Below are 17,285 nucleotides of genomic sequence, written 5' to 3'. Positions count from 1 at the left end.
AGTTTTGCGGGAATACCAAATTCAGACATCGCGGCATAAAGGCAACTCTTTTAAGAGATACGATTTTATCGTTAATAATTAAATGGATCCGGCTGCATTCCGGTTACGTAGAACCGCCTTTGTGGGAACGTTCGTTGAAAAATATCTTCTAGAACCGTTCCGCTAATGTGGAGTGAAGAGCGAGGTTTTATCGGCAAAAATTAAATGGATAATGGTTTTTATTAGCCTTTTGAAGAAGTACTGATTGGACTAAAATTTTAGAATATAGAATCTGCCGCCAGAACTCCCAGAATAGACTAAACATTAAATAATATATAATTTTATAAATGAGTTTGTATAGAACACTCGGTGGAACGTGTTTTAAATTCTAATCAGTTCTAAATCAGACGTAGCAATAATATCTCAAACACTCTTCTTGGCTGAGAGTCCACCAAACCAACAATTGTTCAATCAAAACAAGTAGATAATGAAGTCACTGGAGAACAAGTCTTTTTAATTATTATTTTTCTTAAAATTTGCCTCTTTTTTCCTTACATAAAAATGTTAAAATTTGTATTATAAGTGCGCTCAACTTTTGCCCAATACTGTAGTAGATATGCAAGAAGGCAACGAAGGCAAGCTAAAATATATAATTAAAATAAAGTGCACACAAAAAGCTAAAAACAAAAACAATACATACTTGTATTTGTAAAGAGGTGCCACAAAATGTGTTGCAAGACGCTTAAGACGCTTGTGAAACTGCTTGTTATAAGGCAACAACGCCTTCTACCACAACAAAGCAATTGAATAGGTTAGAGAAGCATAAGGAAAAGCGAAAATGAAATAAGTAAAAAATAAAAGTAAATATAATTTAACATTTCATATAAACCGCTATGGATGGTAATAACGAAGGCAGGCAGACAATAGACAAAGGTTGCAAGCAAGCAACATTTTGATACTGTTATATTAGTATATAACCACAGACTCACACATAAACTAAATAAGTGCACGCTTTGGTCTATTGTCTTATTGACTAAGTAGACTATACTATGCTATCATGCGCCGCGCGCTCCGCTCCCTGGTCCACAAAATTACCCACTAACGGGCCCTACGAGGTCAACACATTTACACTCCATTTACGTGCGACTCATTCGTTTATTGTTTTCGACATTCTGCCGCAATATGAAGAAGGTAAATTAAAATATTGCCGCAAGCTGGAAAAGTGATAAACAAAATAGCGAAGATGCAAAATGAAATATGATGGCCATGGCCGAGAGAGGCGGCGGCGGCACTCACGGCGAGCCGAAAAGGTTAGGTGGGTCGGTTAAGTGCGTTCATTTGCAGCTATGGAAGTGGTAGTTAGTAGAAAGGGTTTAACGAAGCGGCGATTGTCGTAACTTTCGCAGCAATTTTGTTATGATGATTAAATTAGTTATGGGAATCTGCATAAAAACGAAATTATTTATAAATTACTTTTGGTATAAAATGAGTTTTCAGTTCATAAATGAATGGCAATTGAGGTTAGGTTTAATATTGGCAATTCAAAGGTAAAGGTAGATTGAATGAAGAGTTCTTGCGTAATTTTGTTTTAAAGTCTCGTCATCACTTGTCTTTGGAGCACGGAAATGAAACAAAAATTGACTTACAATTTAAGAAAGACGCAAAATGTGGAATTACAGAAACAGGAAGTTATTTTATGGATGCTAAATGAACGATCCGTGAATGGATCCTATGAAATGAAATACATCCAATGAACACAGCATTGTGATAGTTTAAGAAGACACTGAGAGAAAATTCCTTGAAGTCTAAATTATAATACATGGTGAGTTCTTAGATTAGATTCAGAGGCTGACCCTTTGAAAGAGTGAGTTCTTAAACTAATTTGAAATAATTACACTTTTATCGGTCCTGAAAACTTATTGGTTATTGAAGAGAAGTCCAAAAAATGTTCATGAAAAGTTCAATAAAATAGAAGAAGATGCAATTTCTTTGAAAATTGCGCAACTTCGTTATACTGTAACAGGTTAAACACCTACTTATCTACAAGAGACCCAGACATACGGAATACATGTCCTGCATGTAACGAATCTCCGCATGATACTTTGCATGTCCTCCGACTCACCTAACAACCCTCTACTACGGTCTGACCCTGTCGAAAAAACCCGTTTCATTGTTGTTGTTGTTATAACGGTTACCCTAACCTGCCTGAACCGGCAAGTCTTAGGGCGCATACTAAGATGTGATTAGCGGTCCTACCGATAGATGACCTCGATGACAACCAGGTTTAGACTTTCCGTTGCTAAACGCTATATGTAATATGGGTTTCAGTCAGATTAAACAAAAGACTCGAATTCTGGACCTTCTGTGATCCCCACACAGAGAGATACCAACATTTACTTTAAAGAGGTTATCAGATCGGTCATTTTTCAATGAATTTCCATCAGCGACTGCTCATTGAACACAGCGTAGAAAGATAGAGGAAGAAGTATGGTTTAAAATGGGTCTCTGAACAGCAAGTGGACCGATATAGGACTTGTACTGAAGAGTGACACAATAAAAAGGACTGTTATTCTGCAATGAGGCTATAAACACTCTTTTGGAATCGCCAAATCTTGGAGAGTAACGAATCGAACAAACAATATTCATGAGATATGCATATAAGAAATTCTCTTGTATTAAAATCAAACTCATTACTTGTTGTCGTTTGCACGTGACGATTCTTTATGAGATAACAGTGCACAAACATAGCGAGTAAGGAAGTGGCGAACTGAGAACGTATTTTAATGAAGCGTCACAGAATTCGATACACTTTTGTCAATATAAGTATAATTAAATACACAAGAACAAAAAACACAACAACAAAATGAACAATGAATAAGTAAGAAAGGAAATAGAAATTTTTTGCAAGCTTTCATTTGTGTGAAATTATGGAAATTCAATGTAAACACACTTGCAGATACACTTAAGCAGTCAACAAGAAGAAACTGAGAAAACAAGTAAATAAATATTAAAAAAATTATACACAAAGGTGCAAAGTGTGCAGAGTCTGCACCGGCAAAGCCAATCTCCGTTGCAGAGCCACAAAGAGGAACGCTGAATTGGCTGCTTACGAGCTAACGTCTTGTGCTTTTCTTTGTTTTTGTTGTGTGTGTGTGTGTGTTTAGCATTTTATACGAATTACCATTCAAATTCCCCGCCCCTTCGGTGCTCATCGCTTTTCACTTCACTCATAATAAACTTTAGTTCTCAGTTTGGGGTACGCTTTGTTTAACGCGCAGGAACTTGAGTGGCGCATTCAAATAACACACAAAGTGTGTAGGGGGAGGAGGGATATTGAAAGTTCAGGCTCCAGCTGCCATTGCCGCGATCTTCTACTAAAGCGCTATTGTTGCGCTTATAGAGCGGCAAGGCAGGCAGTTTATCGTTGACACAATAGCAGCTAGTTTACTAGGGATTACAATGCCAGCAGCAAACGCTACGCCAACAACAGCTACAACATTTACAATGACAATAAGATTGAAATACAAAGAAATGATGTTAGCAAGCAATAGAGGTCACAATGCAATAGGCTAGGCGCTCTACATTCACAACTACAGTGTTGTGTGAAAATGTAGCATAATAGTAAACAATATTGTTTGTGAGTTGACAGCTTATTTTTTTTTTAATTATTACACCAAAAAATTAAAGAAATGCCGATAAAAATTCTAATAGATTCATATAACGCTTAGCACTACCAGCAAAACAACACTTTATTCAATGATTTTTCTGCCATAGAAACGCAAAAAAAAGAATAAAACGTGAAAAATTAAAAAAAAATTAATGAAGATTTGGTAGAAAAAGTGTTAATTTATCATAATATCAAATAACATCACTCAGAACGTTTTGTCATTTAATCGTGAATTGTTTTATTTACAGGGAATTAAAAAATTCATCTTGGCCAAAAAATTGAATTAACAACGAATTCAATCGTGGCCGACGCTCGCTCAAAGACGAATTCCGTGAAGGTCGTCCAAAAACAGCCGTTGTGCCAGAAAACATCGATGCCATACGTGAACTGATAATGCAAGACCGTCATGTAACATACCTTCAGATAGAGGTATACCTATGCATTTCTCCCACCAGCATACATTCGATATTGCATGAACACCTGGCCGTAAAAAAGGTTTGGATCCCGAACTATTTGACAATCGCCCAAAAAAAGGCTCAAAAAAAGTGCTTCGAAAATTGGTTTGAGCGCATGCAAAAGTGTATAAATCTTGATGGAGAATATTTTGAAAAACTGTAAAACCATTTTCGTTGATAAATATTCCTATTTTCATTATTAGGCCAGAAATATATATAGCAGCCCTCGTATAACCTCAAAAATAAAACTTAGTTCTTAGGAACAATGGCTCTGTTGAATTGCTTCTCAGTAGCATGGGATCTCATCTTTTGGTAATTTAAATGAAGAAAAAAGGTTTTTAGTTACATATATAAAATTCGATTGAAATCGAAATATACTCAAACTGCTACAATTTTACACATAAATGTATTTATACATATATCCACATAAAGCAGATGCGCATAGATAAATACGCGTCGTGTACATAGAATAAGAAATAGAAAGTTGAAGAAAGGTGCGTATAAGCAACGGCAGCGGTTGGTAAACAGTGCGCCAGCGAGGGGGTGCCTGTGGGCATGGAGAGATGGAGTACAAAACTAATCAAAATCGGAACTATTGTTATTTGTTGCTATTACCGGTAGTGTTGTTGTCGTTGTTGTTGCACAAGAGTTAATAGCAAGAAATCCGGTGGAAAATGGTAAAGCGTACACGATTGTTGAGCCGGATTGATTAAATTTGCCAAAGACACGAACGAGCTCGTAGCGAATCAATAGGCACGCACACACACACACACGCGATTGAATGGCACAGAAGCATTAATATTCGCACACAAAGATATATACAGATATTTGCATGCAAAACTAAAACAAATGTATGTATGTGTATATGAAGGCCTTGACAGACTGACTGACAGCTGAGCGGACTCGGTTAAATAGCAGTATTTAATTTGCTGGCAGTTAAAGTTGCAAATTTACACCTTCTTCCATTTTCGAAGCACGCTAAAAAATGGCTAGCACACTTGCTAGCTGTTTTTGCTGTTATTGTTGTTGGCAAGTTTACATTAGTCTATTTTGCTCGCATTAAATTTGCGTTTCTATTTTCTACCATATTTAATGACAGACACATTAAAAAATCGCACACAGCACGTAACGGTAAATAAGTGTGTTTGTGTTGTTGCAGTGAAAACTCGCACAAATGACAGAGCGAAATGTCAAAAAGTTTGAAACGTGAAATTTACAACTTGAAATTAAGCAAAATTTTAGACTTGTGGTATACACTTTTTACATTCGTAAATATATCTGAATGCAACAACAACAACAACCAATTGGAAGTAGTGCAATAAAACAGAATGAAATTCGGTCCAACCGCAAATGAGCGCTTTAGGGGGAAGAAGCCACAAAGCTTCTGCGAAATAACAAAGAAATGCAAAACATGTGAGAACGCCTAAAGTGTGTGGAGCACAAAGCAAAGAACTTGAGCTACAAAATATAAAAATAAAAAACAAAAGCCTAAGTGGCAAATCAAATAACACGCTATACCGGGGAAATCGGAGATGTTTCTACTTATACGTATGTATACGAGAGGCGCTGGACAAATCCCGGCAAAGGAAGTACATAGGTTGAACCGCACTTCGAACAGACCCAGAACCTTTTTTGGCAGTGGGTCCCCATTCAATCAGGGAGATCTTCCGGATGGAGGAAAAGAGAATTTTTGTGGCTTAAATATTACAGGCATTTAAGCAAAGGCACTTAAGCGGATGCTCTTAAGCGGGGAATTTTATATGCAAATTTAGATAAAAACAACGATGCCGCAAAATATGGTCAACTAAGCGGGAAAGGCACATAAACGGAGATCACTGTACTTAATAAACCTCCCAAGAAGCTCACTAAGGGTACTGGTGGGACTATACACGCGTCACCGTTAGCTCAGAAAACACCTATAAAATCTGGGCTTGGGCTCATCGCAAATCTGCCGCTTCTGTAACATGGAGGGTGAAACTTCCCTGCTATTAGAATTTGTAGCACTTCGCAGAACAAGCTGCAGAATTTTGGGACATACCATCCCAACTAAGGGGATTACCGCATCGACTGCCTTACTCCCAGCGCTATTCTGGAATTCATCAGTGTGCTGGGACTAATGGAGTCGTTGCAGACATTGTGAGGGCACAAGACCACAGGACGCGGTGCATTCCACTAAATATTACTCTCTAACCCCCCCTACCCTTTAATCCGACCTCGTCGAAACAGCTCGTGTCTTGGGCCTCCCGTTAGATGACTTGGATAACAATTAATACATGTTTTCCAGTTCTATCAGGGCTAGATAACGACTGCAACAACAATAAAAATAACTGAATAAGTGCCGTTCAATTCAGACATCTCAGTATTATAGAGACGCCTTCAGCTGCAAAACCCGAAAAACAACTATTTGCGCCCGTACTTTCGTCGTCAATTTCAACCTTACAGCTACCTCCACTATCAAACACAATATTATAAGCTCCTAATAAACCAACAAAGAAAAAAGTTTCGAAAAAAGAATTGAAAAGAAGTACTACTTTTAGAGTGCTTGACAGCTGCAAAAAGTAAAGCAAATCACAGTACACAAGTTGTTTGTGAAAGCTAAAAAGTAAAGAAAATTCTGCGCCAACAAACTGCCGGAAATAAACGACTCTCGTCCCCTTAATGTCCGCTCACGCGTTGGCTCCTTTGTATCTACCCTATCTTGTAGTGCAAAATGTGGTGGGCATTGAACTCTCAAGTGTAATATATTACTACGATGCCAATCGTGACACGTACAAAAATGTACATGTGTACCATACATGCATGCATCTTGCAGACAAACGCGTATGCGAATGGCCAAGTTATCTAGTATTTCATATTTGGAGCATAGATAAGCATAGGAGAGTTGCCAAAAAAGCTGGAACAAGAAAAATAGACTTCTATGGTACTACTTTATGCACACCAAAGGAAGTGAAGAAAAATTGTGTTTGGTTTTCGCCTCATTGAGCAATTGGTATGCATGAAAAGAAATCTTGGAGCAGTCAGGACCATGGCAAATTACATTGTTGTGAAATATAATTGTAACGCTCGTTAAAAAATAAATTAAGACTACCATAGTTGCATTGTAATCATTATTATGATATTTTCAATTTTTTATTCTAATAATATTTGTGAAAATATTGTTACTTTTGGGTGAAATATTTCGACGCCGTTGACGAAAAGGACTAATAAACATAATATCTTACCAAGAAAAAGTAATACTTAACAAAAAATATGAAGATTATTAAAAAATTATTAATTATTTTCCGCAATAACAATAGGGTTACAGTTATATTGAGGCGAAATAAAAATAAATAGGAAATTGTCAATTAAAAGCATTCACAATGCTACTACGAAGTCTCCTTTAGAATGCTTAATAATTTTTTGATCAAATGCTTAAATTTTTCACATAACTGTAAACGAAAAACACGAAAATAGAGTTTTGGCAAGTAATGCATATTGGTTTACAGTTCAATTATAGTGTAATATGAAGAGGTTGCCAATTTTTGTATTGGTGTAATGTAGGTAGTACCGCAAAAACAAAAACAATAATCGTAAACAAGTCCTGAATGATTTTGCGTAATGTAATTGGCATATAAATATTGATTAAAAATGGGAAACCAACACAACATGAATAAAAGGTCAAATTGTGTTAGTTGGTTTGAAAAATTATCTTAAGTAATATAAACAACTTGAATTATTTTAAATAAATCTCCACTTCCAAATTAAAAATAAAAATAAAAGCGATTAAATTTTAACCTGTAATATTGCTAACTGGGGTCATATTTGCTTTTTTTAATTTTAATTCAACAAAAGTATGCCATTCAAGACTTTATAAATAAAAAATAATCATTAAAAGAATTATACGTTCAGCAGAAAGGATTTCTATTCAAATAAAATAAATTTGTTGCACCCTGCAGAAAAGATAAGTAATATATATTTTTCTTGCTTTTCACGATAAAATTAAAAAATAAATACAGGCCACCTCACAACTTTATACACCTTATCGCATAAAAAATAACACGCCCTTATCGATTGACTTTACGACTTTACCGCTTTTTAATGACAATTTCACGACCCATTATAATTATGTACACTTTTCGGATCCTTTAACTTCACATTTTTTATGACTTAATTATCCATGAACAGGTAAACATTGTTGTCCTCCCAACAAATTATAAGTGACATACGCAAATCAGCTTTTACTATGAATTCTAATTAAGCGTGACAAGGCATTTACTATTCATGGTGTAAATATTGCACAAATGAACAATAGACAATCCACTACATACATACGTACAAGCGTACATACAAATATATTTACGCCATATTTATGCCTTTTGGGCATAACTAAAATATGTAAACACAATTTGTAAATGAATTCCAGAAAGTATATATGTAAGTTGTTGTGCGCATTACATTGCATTATAAGTATGTAAAATATAACAATGTATATTGACGTATATGCCGGTATAATGGATAATCTTTATGGTTTAGTAGTTTGGACTTACCGCGACGATTGAAGGGTCGCACCCTCACAGCAACTTTGATCTTATCAGTTGACATGGTGTACACCGGCAAGTGCAAATATATTTGTATATATGTATATTACTTTTAGTATGTAGTGCCTATTTACAAGCGCTCTACCGTTGTGTGGTTTTATGTGCGCACGTGGTTATCGCTGCTCCTCAATTACTATATGGTGATATACACACACAGTATTCGGTATTTGGGCGAAAAAGGATCAAATATGCGCGAATTGAATTTTTAAGTTTGCGTGTCGTTGCTTACTGGTGTCGCTTAAAACAACCACGGCCGTCGAAGTATGCCTGTTTTAACGTCGTTGCGCTGTGGGAGTGCGTTATCCTTTGGCTAACAAAGTTATACCCAAGCGCGTTCCAAATACGACAAGCAGTCAGTAAAATGATTTTTTTTTTCAACGTTCCGTGTGTGTTGTTGACTTTGACGAGAACGGAAACAGCGACGTGGACGTTATGTATGACGGTCGCGATATATACGATAAAAGTGTACACACAATAATTCGCACAACGTTTGTAACAAAACAATACAGTCACGATGACGGCGTTTGAGCCTTGTGACGCGTTAACAACTAGCGATTCTTTATTAGCTTCTCCTTCGTGTGCGCCCCAAAGCGCTCTCTAAGCACTGCGCCGCACCTTCAGCCCTTTCCGATTTCGCACAACTCAAGTAGAAACTTGTATGGTATATTCTTCTTTGCGTGGCTCGCTTTATATTTTTTCACTCTATTTATTTTGTTTCTTTTATATAACTTTTTTTATATACTTATGTGTTTTATTTACTTATTTTTTTATACACATACATATCCACATATTTACTTTGCTGCCCTCCACTCTGTAAATTTGTAAGCAGTAAACTCTATTTAGAATTTTGTATAATGAATATTGTATTAAGAATTCTTAACAGTGTGTTTGCCACAAGCAACCGAGGATTCATTCATTGGCATTCAAGAGCTTTGCACAGACCGCAGCACATGAATATCAGGTGTATTAGCGCCTACTGTCGCATGGTGGGAACTGATGGTGACGGTTTGAGCGTAAAGCCGACCCAAATTGGTTATAGTATACACTTTATGTTCTTTATTTATATATATTTTTTGATGTTAATGATGATGGACAAGCAAATAAAGCCTGACAATTTTTGTTTTATAATATTTACATTGTCTGTTTTTTACTGGGTGACTCAGGTGGATGGCTTTTCAATTAAATTAAAAGCGTTATTTCATTGAGTTAAGTGGTGCACAACATGTGGAGCAAATATATTATATCTACGCCATTCAACATATCACTAAATAAAAATTATTTTTATACTTTCAAGAAAAGCTCAATAATAATTTGAACCAAAATAATATTCCACTATAGTTACAACGATGACGTAGAAACTTGAGAGAAAATTTATAATAAGCACTGCTGTGTGCAATTCAAGGCTTGACGACACAAAACCATATTCATAAAAGTAACTCCTCGCAAAAGTAATATATTAAGAGGCACAGGCCTTTATCTTCCAAATATTATCTATTTATAAAAATGAAGACGAAAATTTAATTTTTTTGCCACAGCTTTTGATGAGCTTACCCGCTAGGGCCCTCATACTCGCTGTTGTGTGGAGTGTTGAAGGACACTGCTTCGCGCAGCAAGGTGCGCAGTTCGCGTGCCAACACTATTACCCATTCGTTTTGTCTGCATATTTCGTTGATTCTGTTTTTTTTATATACATATACTAGTCGTAGTTCGTGCTAATATTTGCTTAAAATTAGAGTGTTTTCCCATTCATTATCATGGCGCTAAAATATTTACAAGGTAAATTCCTTTATGCAGGTTATAGGCAAATACGTATTCGTCATGGAATTATGACACATTTCTTTGTGTGCATATGTATGTATATAAGCGGCGTGGTACTTTTCAATATTCTTGTGGTAAATAAGTATGCGGTTTTCTGGCTTTGTAAATATGTTCAACATGTATTAATGAATGTGCGTATTTTTTTCTTCATTCACTTTATGTTATTCTGTGTTTCAATTACATAAATTCCTCTTTAAAATACGGTCTCCACTACCACAAATCCTCACAAAATTGCACCATTAATATCTAGATTCTAGAACCAACAGAGATCAGCTTAATCCACATTGGAAGTGAATAATTTGTATGTATGTAACGTGTGCAGTGCTTTTGTCTCCATCTACCACCCACTAAATAGTTGCAATATACAAAATATTAGCGAAAATAAGATAAACCATTGCATATGGATGAGCGGGTGGAGGGAACAGTTTCATACGGCAAAACAGTACATACAAATCTGCAATGGTCACTCGTGCAAATACATACAAACACATATATGTGCATACATATATACACAAAATCATTTTACTTTCTCTCTCCTCTCTATATACGTTCTTTTATTATTGCTTTTTGTTGCTATCATTCATGTGTAGTGCAGCTTGTTGCCCCTCACACCCGTCGCATAAAATTTAACTATACAATTCAACAAAAGAATGAAAACCACATCTCTCTTTGCGTCCCATCAGTTCCAAACCAACAACAACTATCACTTTTCTGCTGTTTTGTGCGAACTTTTGCTCTTGCTTCTTCTTCTTTCACACAATTTTCTTATATTCCTCCATTGGCTTTATGAATCGATTTTATCGCTGCATTGGCAATTTTTTTCCTATTTGTTTCGACAACTAAAATTTGCTAATTTTCACATTAATTTCACACACCAACACTTTCCACGTAATCTCACAATGTTCCCGCTAATTTCGGCCGCGTTTTTAATAGGTTTTTGCAAATTATTTTTTATATTTTATTGGACTTTTCACAAATTTTTAGCAGGTAAAATAGCGATGTATAAAAGAAAAACACTTGACACGAGCGCCATATTTGATGGACAAACTCATTCTGCTTTGGCTTACTGGCTGGAATTGCAGACGGAATTGAATGAAAAGTGTCAAGTGCGCCATCTACTGGAGACACTGATAGCACGAATATGCCACAAAAGAGAATGAAAGGGTGTGTTCAGTGAAATTTGCAAATAAATGCCGCACGAAGTCGCTGTGATCGTCGTTGCGTTCCAGTAGGGCATTCACTGATATATAAAATTTATAGAAATGGGAAAATATATTTTTAATAAGATTTTTATAAAAACCAGACTTTATTTAATGAATATGCATATGCATTATTAAAAATATCATTTATCTTCGATTTTGCTGTTACTGGATTCAATTCATTCGAAGCAGACATATTTAAAAGTTTTAACATTCAAGGTCAACTAACAGAAATTCCGGGACGGACCTTGTTTCGATGTAGTTGGACCATAGTAAGAGAAGTGTTAAATGAGCTTGCGCACAGATCCTGTTCGAGTATAAATCTGTCTTTGATCGGATTACGTAGACCCGTTCTTGGGTGGGAAGAGTTTAAAACTATGCGTAGACCAATTTAGTATGTCAGGATCCACTCCGTATGCGACAGCATTCAAAACGAAATCCACCTAAAGTTATTCAAGTTTCTTAACACAACTCGTGCTCCTCGTTTAAAATAGCTGAGGTTTCGATCCCCATTACTATTGATATTTTCACCAAAAAAACCTTGGAACTACATCTTGGAGAGAAGTGCTCCTTCTAGTACCCTGAAACATGTTCCATGAAACAGTATGTTCCATGATTTATGACATGTTCATTCTTCTAAAGGGAATTTCAAATGCCTCCCCAAAAACCATGCTGAATGAGCAGGTTGGAACTTATGATTTAGCGCTCCAAATAAGTTAAGATTTTATCCTTGGCCGACTAAAATCCTGGCCAATTCCCGAATCGCAGAACCCGTTTTTGCAGTCATAAACTACGCCCGAATGCATTTAAGGTTTGTTTAGTCGAAAAAAGACCTTGAATTTTTTTAGAAAAAATTATTGCTCTAGGCTTATTTTACTTATTATTATATGAAAGTACAACATTTGAAGGATACTTAAAAAAAGTTTTATCGAAAAATAGCGAGGAATAACGGATTTATCGTCGATCTCTGCAGGCACCTCGAAAAAAAGTGTTTATGCGGTGACCAGCCTACAGCATCACTGGATCATCCGAAACCAAAAAATCAAAATGCTTTCTTTAGTTTATTGGTTTATCTTTCAATTGACGTCGAGTTTTTTTTAATCTTTAAATTTTTCAATTTTTGGTACCATTTTCAAGCCAAAATGACGATTTTAGACGAAAAAATCGACCTTATTTGTTATTGTAAAATTGTTAGTAATTAAAATTTTTTGGAAAAACTCGACGTCATTCGGGAGCTATATATATGTACAATATTTGTTCAAAATTTCAAAACGATCGATGCTTTAAAAATTTGGGAAAATCGATTCAAAGTTTTGAACACTCAGCGCAAGTAGCTGGGGGTATCGTTATTCAACCTGCTGTAACTTCGTTAGTTTTTCTCTGAATGACCTAAAACTTTAACACAATATTTTTGAGATGTTGATGGTTCAGAAACAAAAAAAAAAATAAAAAAATAATGAAAAAAAAGTTGTCTAACCTGGACTTCAATCGTGACAAACTTTCGACAAGCTTGAATACCATTCATGGAGGACCTTCGTCGACTTCCTCCCAGTGAATGGCTTACTTGGAATCAAATCACCACAAATGGCAGACACCGAGCTCGAGAGTTGCCTCGCGCAACTTCGTCGTGGATACTGTAGGATATTAAACTCCTTCCTATTCAGAGTGAACCCCAACATTCCCAATATATGCCCTGCATGCAAAGAGTCCCCGTATGGCACTAACCACCTCTTTGCATACCCAATTAATCCCAACCATCTAGCAGCCCATTTCCTTTGGTCCGGCCCCGTCGAAACAGCCCGTTTCCTGGGCTTCCCATTAAATTACCTCGATGACAATTGACTAGTATTTGCCGGTTCAGGCAGGTTTGGCTAACCATCAGAACAACAACAACAGCAGGTTGGAACTAATTTCTATTACTTTGTACCTCCGAGGTACTGGAATAACCACTCCGTTAAAACTTTGAAGAAGATATTACTATCAGTTGAGCTTCTTTACAGCTCTGGACTTGTCTATTAAGGGTTGAACTAACATTAACTAGAAAATTCATCAAACCTAACCTTCAGTATGCGGACTAGTAGAGTTCACAATACTTAAGTTTCAAACCTGTCAATATGTCATTGCGTCAGGGCCAATACGTCAATGCTCCATGATTATATCAATCAAAATCGATCTGTTAGCCTTCCGCCGCAAGGCTTCGAGGCAACTATTGAATTTTATATAACTATATTAATAAACACACACACCCACATCCATACAGCTTTTGGCCTGAGAACAGAACGGGATATTAAAGCGCCTGACGGAAATCCACTAGCGAACAGCAAAAACAAAACATTAAAGAAGAGACAAAAGATTATGAAGACTTTGAGCAAGGACTTGTGCGACCACAACGCATCAATTGACCTACTGTTTTTACGTACAGACATCAATATGGACCCATGCGTGTGTGCGTATGTGCACTTGTTGCTGTTACATAAATTATTGAAAGAAGATGCAATCACGCGGCTTGCGTAATTATTTCCGGACTTTAGTTGTTGTCTGACAATGATGCTTAAATATATTAAAAATATATGGATGCGTGCGTAATATTTATGCAGCACCCTTTTCTGCATTGAACTTCATCGAGATACTGGTTTTCACTCGCGCTTCAATGGACTTTGGGCAGCCACAACCGATATGGGTTCTGAATTTAAGATTAATTCACGAGAAAGAGTAATGAATCAGTCCGAACTGAGATTTAGTCTCGGTCCATCTAGAAATGTAGGCCTTTCAGATAAATTTTTACTCAAAAACGCATCCTGACGTTATCTGAAGAAACTTATGTGATATTCGATCGCCACAGACCTTACGAAACAATAAAATGTAGGACAAAGCACTCATACAATGTAAATTTCGGACACCGCCAGATAAGTGGATAAGAATCAGATAAAACTAGGCATACGCTCCACAGTTGAATTTGAACCACAGATATACCGCCTGTGGCTCCGGATGTACTGTTATATATTCGAAAACAAACGATAACCTCCAAGAATATGAGTTATTTGAGGATGTTATAGATATTTTAACAGTTTAACTTCTTAGCTAGATTTTCCGGTGTTCTCCGAGCTTCCCGGCTCTCAGAGCTTTACAAGACAAGGCAAGCCTGTTTGCAAAGGCGTTTTGGTATTCACTGGGTTTTGAGTTCACTAAATTCGCAACCTTTCATTAGATTACAACATTAAGACAAGGAACTTCCGGGAGAATCTGGAGTAATGAGTATCTTAGAGTTTTATTTAACTTCAGCTGACTGCTCTTGGTTATAAACATGCCAACAAAGCTTAAAGTAATCTAAGACAGGAGACGTGATCCAGAATTGACGATGTCTACATATCATCTGTACCAACGATAATGCGGCGTTTATCATCTTCGTTAGTTCTTAAAACTAAAGCGCTTACGACCATATAGGTTAAAAATAAATCAAGTGTGTCCATTGGATTTTGATTTTTTCTTAAACCTATATGGTCGTAAGCGCTTTCTTCTATTCTGAAATGATCATTGAACCAAGAAGGGGTCTTGAAAAAGTTTCTTTTCGTTCCACGTGTTACAGCGAAAACATTTAAGAGGTTGTCACATATTTAGTTCTAGACTTCGAGAAATCTGAATACTTTAACAACCTTTATAGCGAATAACTAGTTGACCCAGCAATATCATGATATCCAAAACAAACATACTATTAAACCTTTTTAGACCTCTTTAACACTGTAGAAGTTACTTGCAATTAAAAAATTTAGGTCGAAATGAACAGCATACGCTTATACTAAGTAGCATTTGACAGGTCTTGGGAGTTTAGGCAGAAAGTTTTATTATAGGATAGTGATAACAGGGATTTTACAGGATTGAACTAAAATTTTGTGGGGTTTCCAAGAGTTAACAAACATTCGTAAACTTAAGAACACAATTTTTCGTCCCAGAGATTCGAGTAACGAGCGCTCGCAGCTGCTTGCTGAAAAAATGTTCAAAACCTTTCAAGTACGCGCTTGAGAGTCGAGTACGGAGTGTGTGCAGCGGCTTGAAGAACAAAATATTAGAAATATACAAGCTCGCACTAGGGCGTCGAACTCTGAGCGTTCTCAACGCCTTCATAATAAGAGAGAAAGACATCAGAGACGAGAGGTCGTAATCAAGTTTTAGCTCATTGCAAATAAAATATAATTTCATGTTCGAATTTTCCTCATTTTACTTTATTAAATTGAACCCACGCAAGAAACGGGAAAGTACATACATATGCATGGAATGTTTGTTTAAACCCGTGCGAAGCCGGAGCGGTCTGCTAGTAATCAATAAAATGCTTGACCTGGCTTAATTATATTATTATATCGCTCATTTACATGAATAGTGTCATAACTCAAAAAAGTCGATTTTTCAGGAGAGCGATTAAAAGTTTTCAATTGTCTACTGGTTTTATTATATTATTATACATATGTACTGTAAATAATAGATCCTAGATAAAGCGCTTAAATTCTAAATATATGCTCATATGATCCTCCTCTAGTCTGATAATACGACTACCAGTTATTATTCGTATAAAACTTATTGCAATTTGATACACATTTAGTGGAGGTTAGTGCGCTTAATCATATTATTTAGTTTGTAATTCATTCAGCAACATAAGTATTTTATGCAATTAGTCAGCGATAAGCGGTTTTAGCTCTCAACTATAGTCAATCAAATTAAAATAATAACCTGTAACCCTCACTTCGGAAACTGGTTTTCCAAGATCTATATTTTATGGTGGAAGACCATGAAGTTTGGAACTAATAAGTACACATGAAATTCTAAACGATTTTTACGCACTCAAGATTTAGCTCGCAGATAAATCAAAATCGCTTACTGTATTGAGAGCTATATGTATATCGTCATTAATACTAGTCGTGTGTGGTCGTCTGTGTAGAGCCATATATTTGAAATTCGAATCAAAAATTACCGGATAAGTCTAATAAATAAATAATATACAATTTGTTGAGATCATCGCTCATTTTTTCCAGCATATCCGACTTTATCTAGCTACAGACTCGTTGAAAATTGTCTTCCAATTAGTCAGTGATTTATTACTATAGATCATCGAGAAGTAGTCGTAACGGTGTCAAATCACATGACCTTCAAATGCTTTGACAGCCCCATTTCATCGGAATCGGCCAACGAAAGACAGTTCTAATAAATGGATGATTGCACTGCCTGGCTGAAACCTTTTAGCACTTAGACGATTGATGTTGTCTTGGTGTATAGGCTTCAAATTATATTTATATGTTATTTACACATCATATTCATTATTATAGGTTATAACAATCAACTTTTTCTTTTTTATGGGAGCAGTGTAAATATTTTTTCAGAAGTTATGGCATCCGGTAATCGTTTTCAATTTACTTTTACTGCACTTTCTTTATAATTTTAATATTTGCAGTTAATAAAAAATATTTATGAGCCACTTATCGAGCTATTAAATAGAGAAAATAAATTTTAAAAATTCTTCGTACTAATCTTTGTCTAACATTTAGGATTCCCGTGGAATTGCATAAGGGCAGTTATTAGAGAATGGACCGATGTGATTGTG

The 17,285-nt window shown here is 36.0% G+C and overlaps 1 protein-coding gene across 3 annotated transcripts in view; it reads right to left on the bottom strand.

Moving 5' to 3' along the window:
• The window catches only part of LOC105214540 (kinesin-like protein KIF13A), a 178,866-nt gene that overhangs the window by 41,669 nt on the left and 119,912 nt on the right, over positions 1-17,285 (bottom strand). Inside the window, exons 1-2 of one of the 3 annotated variants that reach the window (XM_054234014.1) lie at positions 11,372-11,589; positions 8,628-9,513 (exon numbers count right to left, since the gene is read on the bottom strand). The exons of 1 other annotated variant lie outside the window; for it this stretch is intronic. In XM_054234014.1, the coding sequence (XP_054089989.1) occupies positions 8,628-8,682 (55 nt within the window). In that variant the 5' untranslated portion in view covers positions 8,683-9,513; positions 11,372-11,589. Of the gene's footprint in view, positions 1-8,627; positions 9,514-11,371; positions 11,590-17,285 lie in introns of those variants that run through there. One more of the 3 variants, XM_054234013.1, reaches the window with a different exon arrangement.

Source organism: Zeugodacus cucurbitae, chromosome 6, assembly GCF_028554725.1.
Source record: "Zeugodacus cucurbitae isolate PBARC_wt_2022May chromosome 6, idZeuCucr1.2, whole genome shotgun sequence".
NCBI lineage: Eukaryota > Metazoa > Arthropoda > Insecta > Diptera > Tephritidae > Zeugodacus > Zeugodacus cucurbitae.
This window is presented reverse-complemented; position numbering and strand designations above follow the sequence as displayed.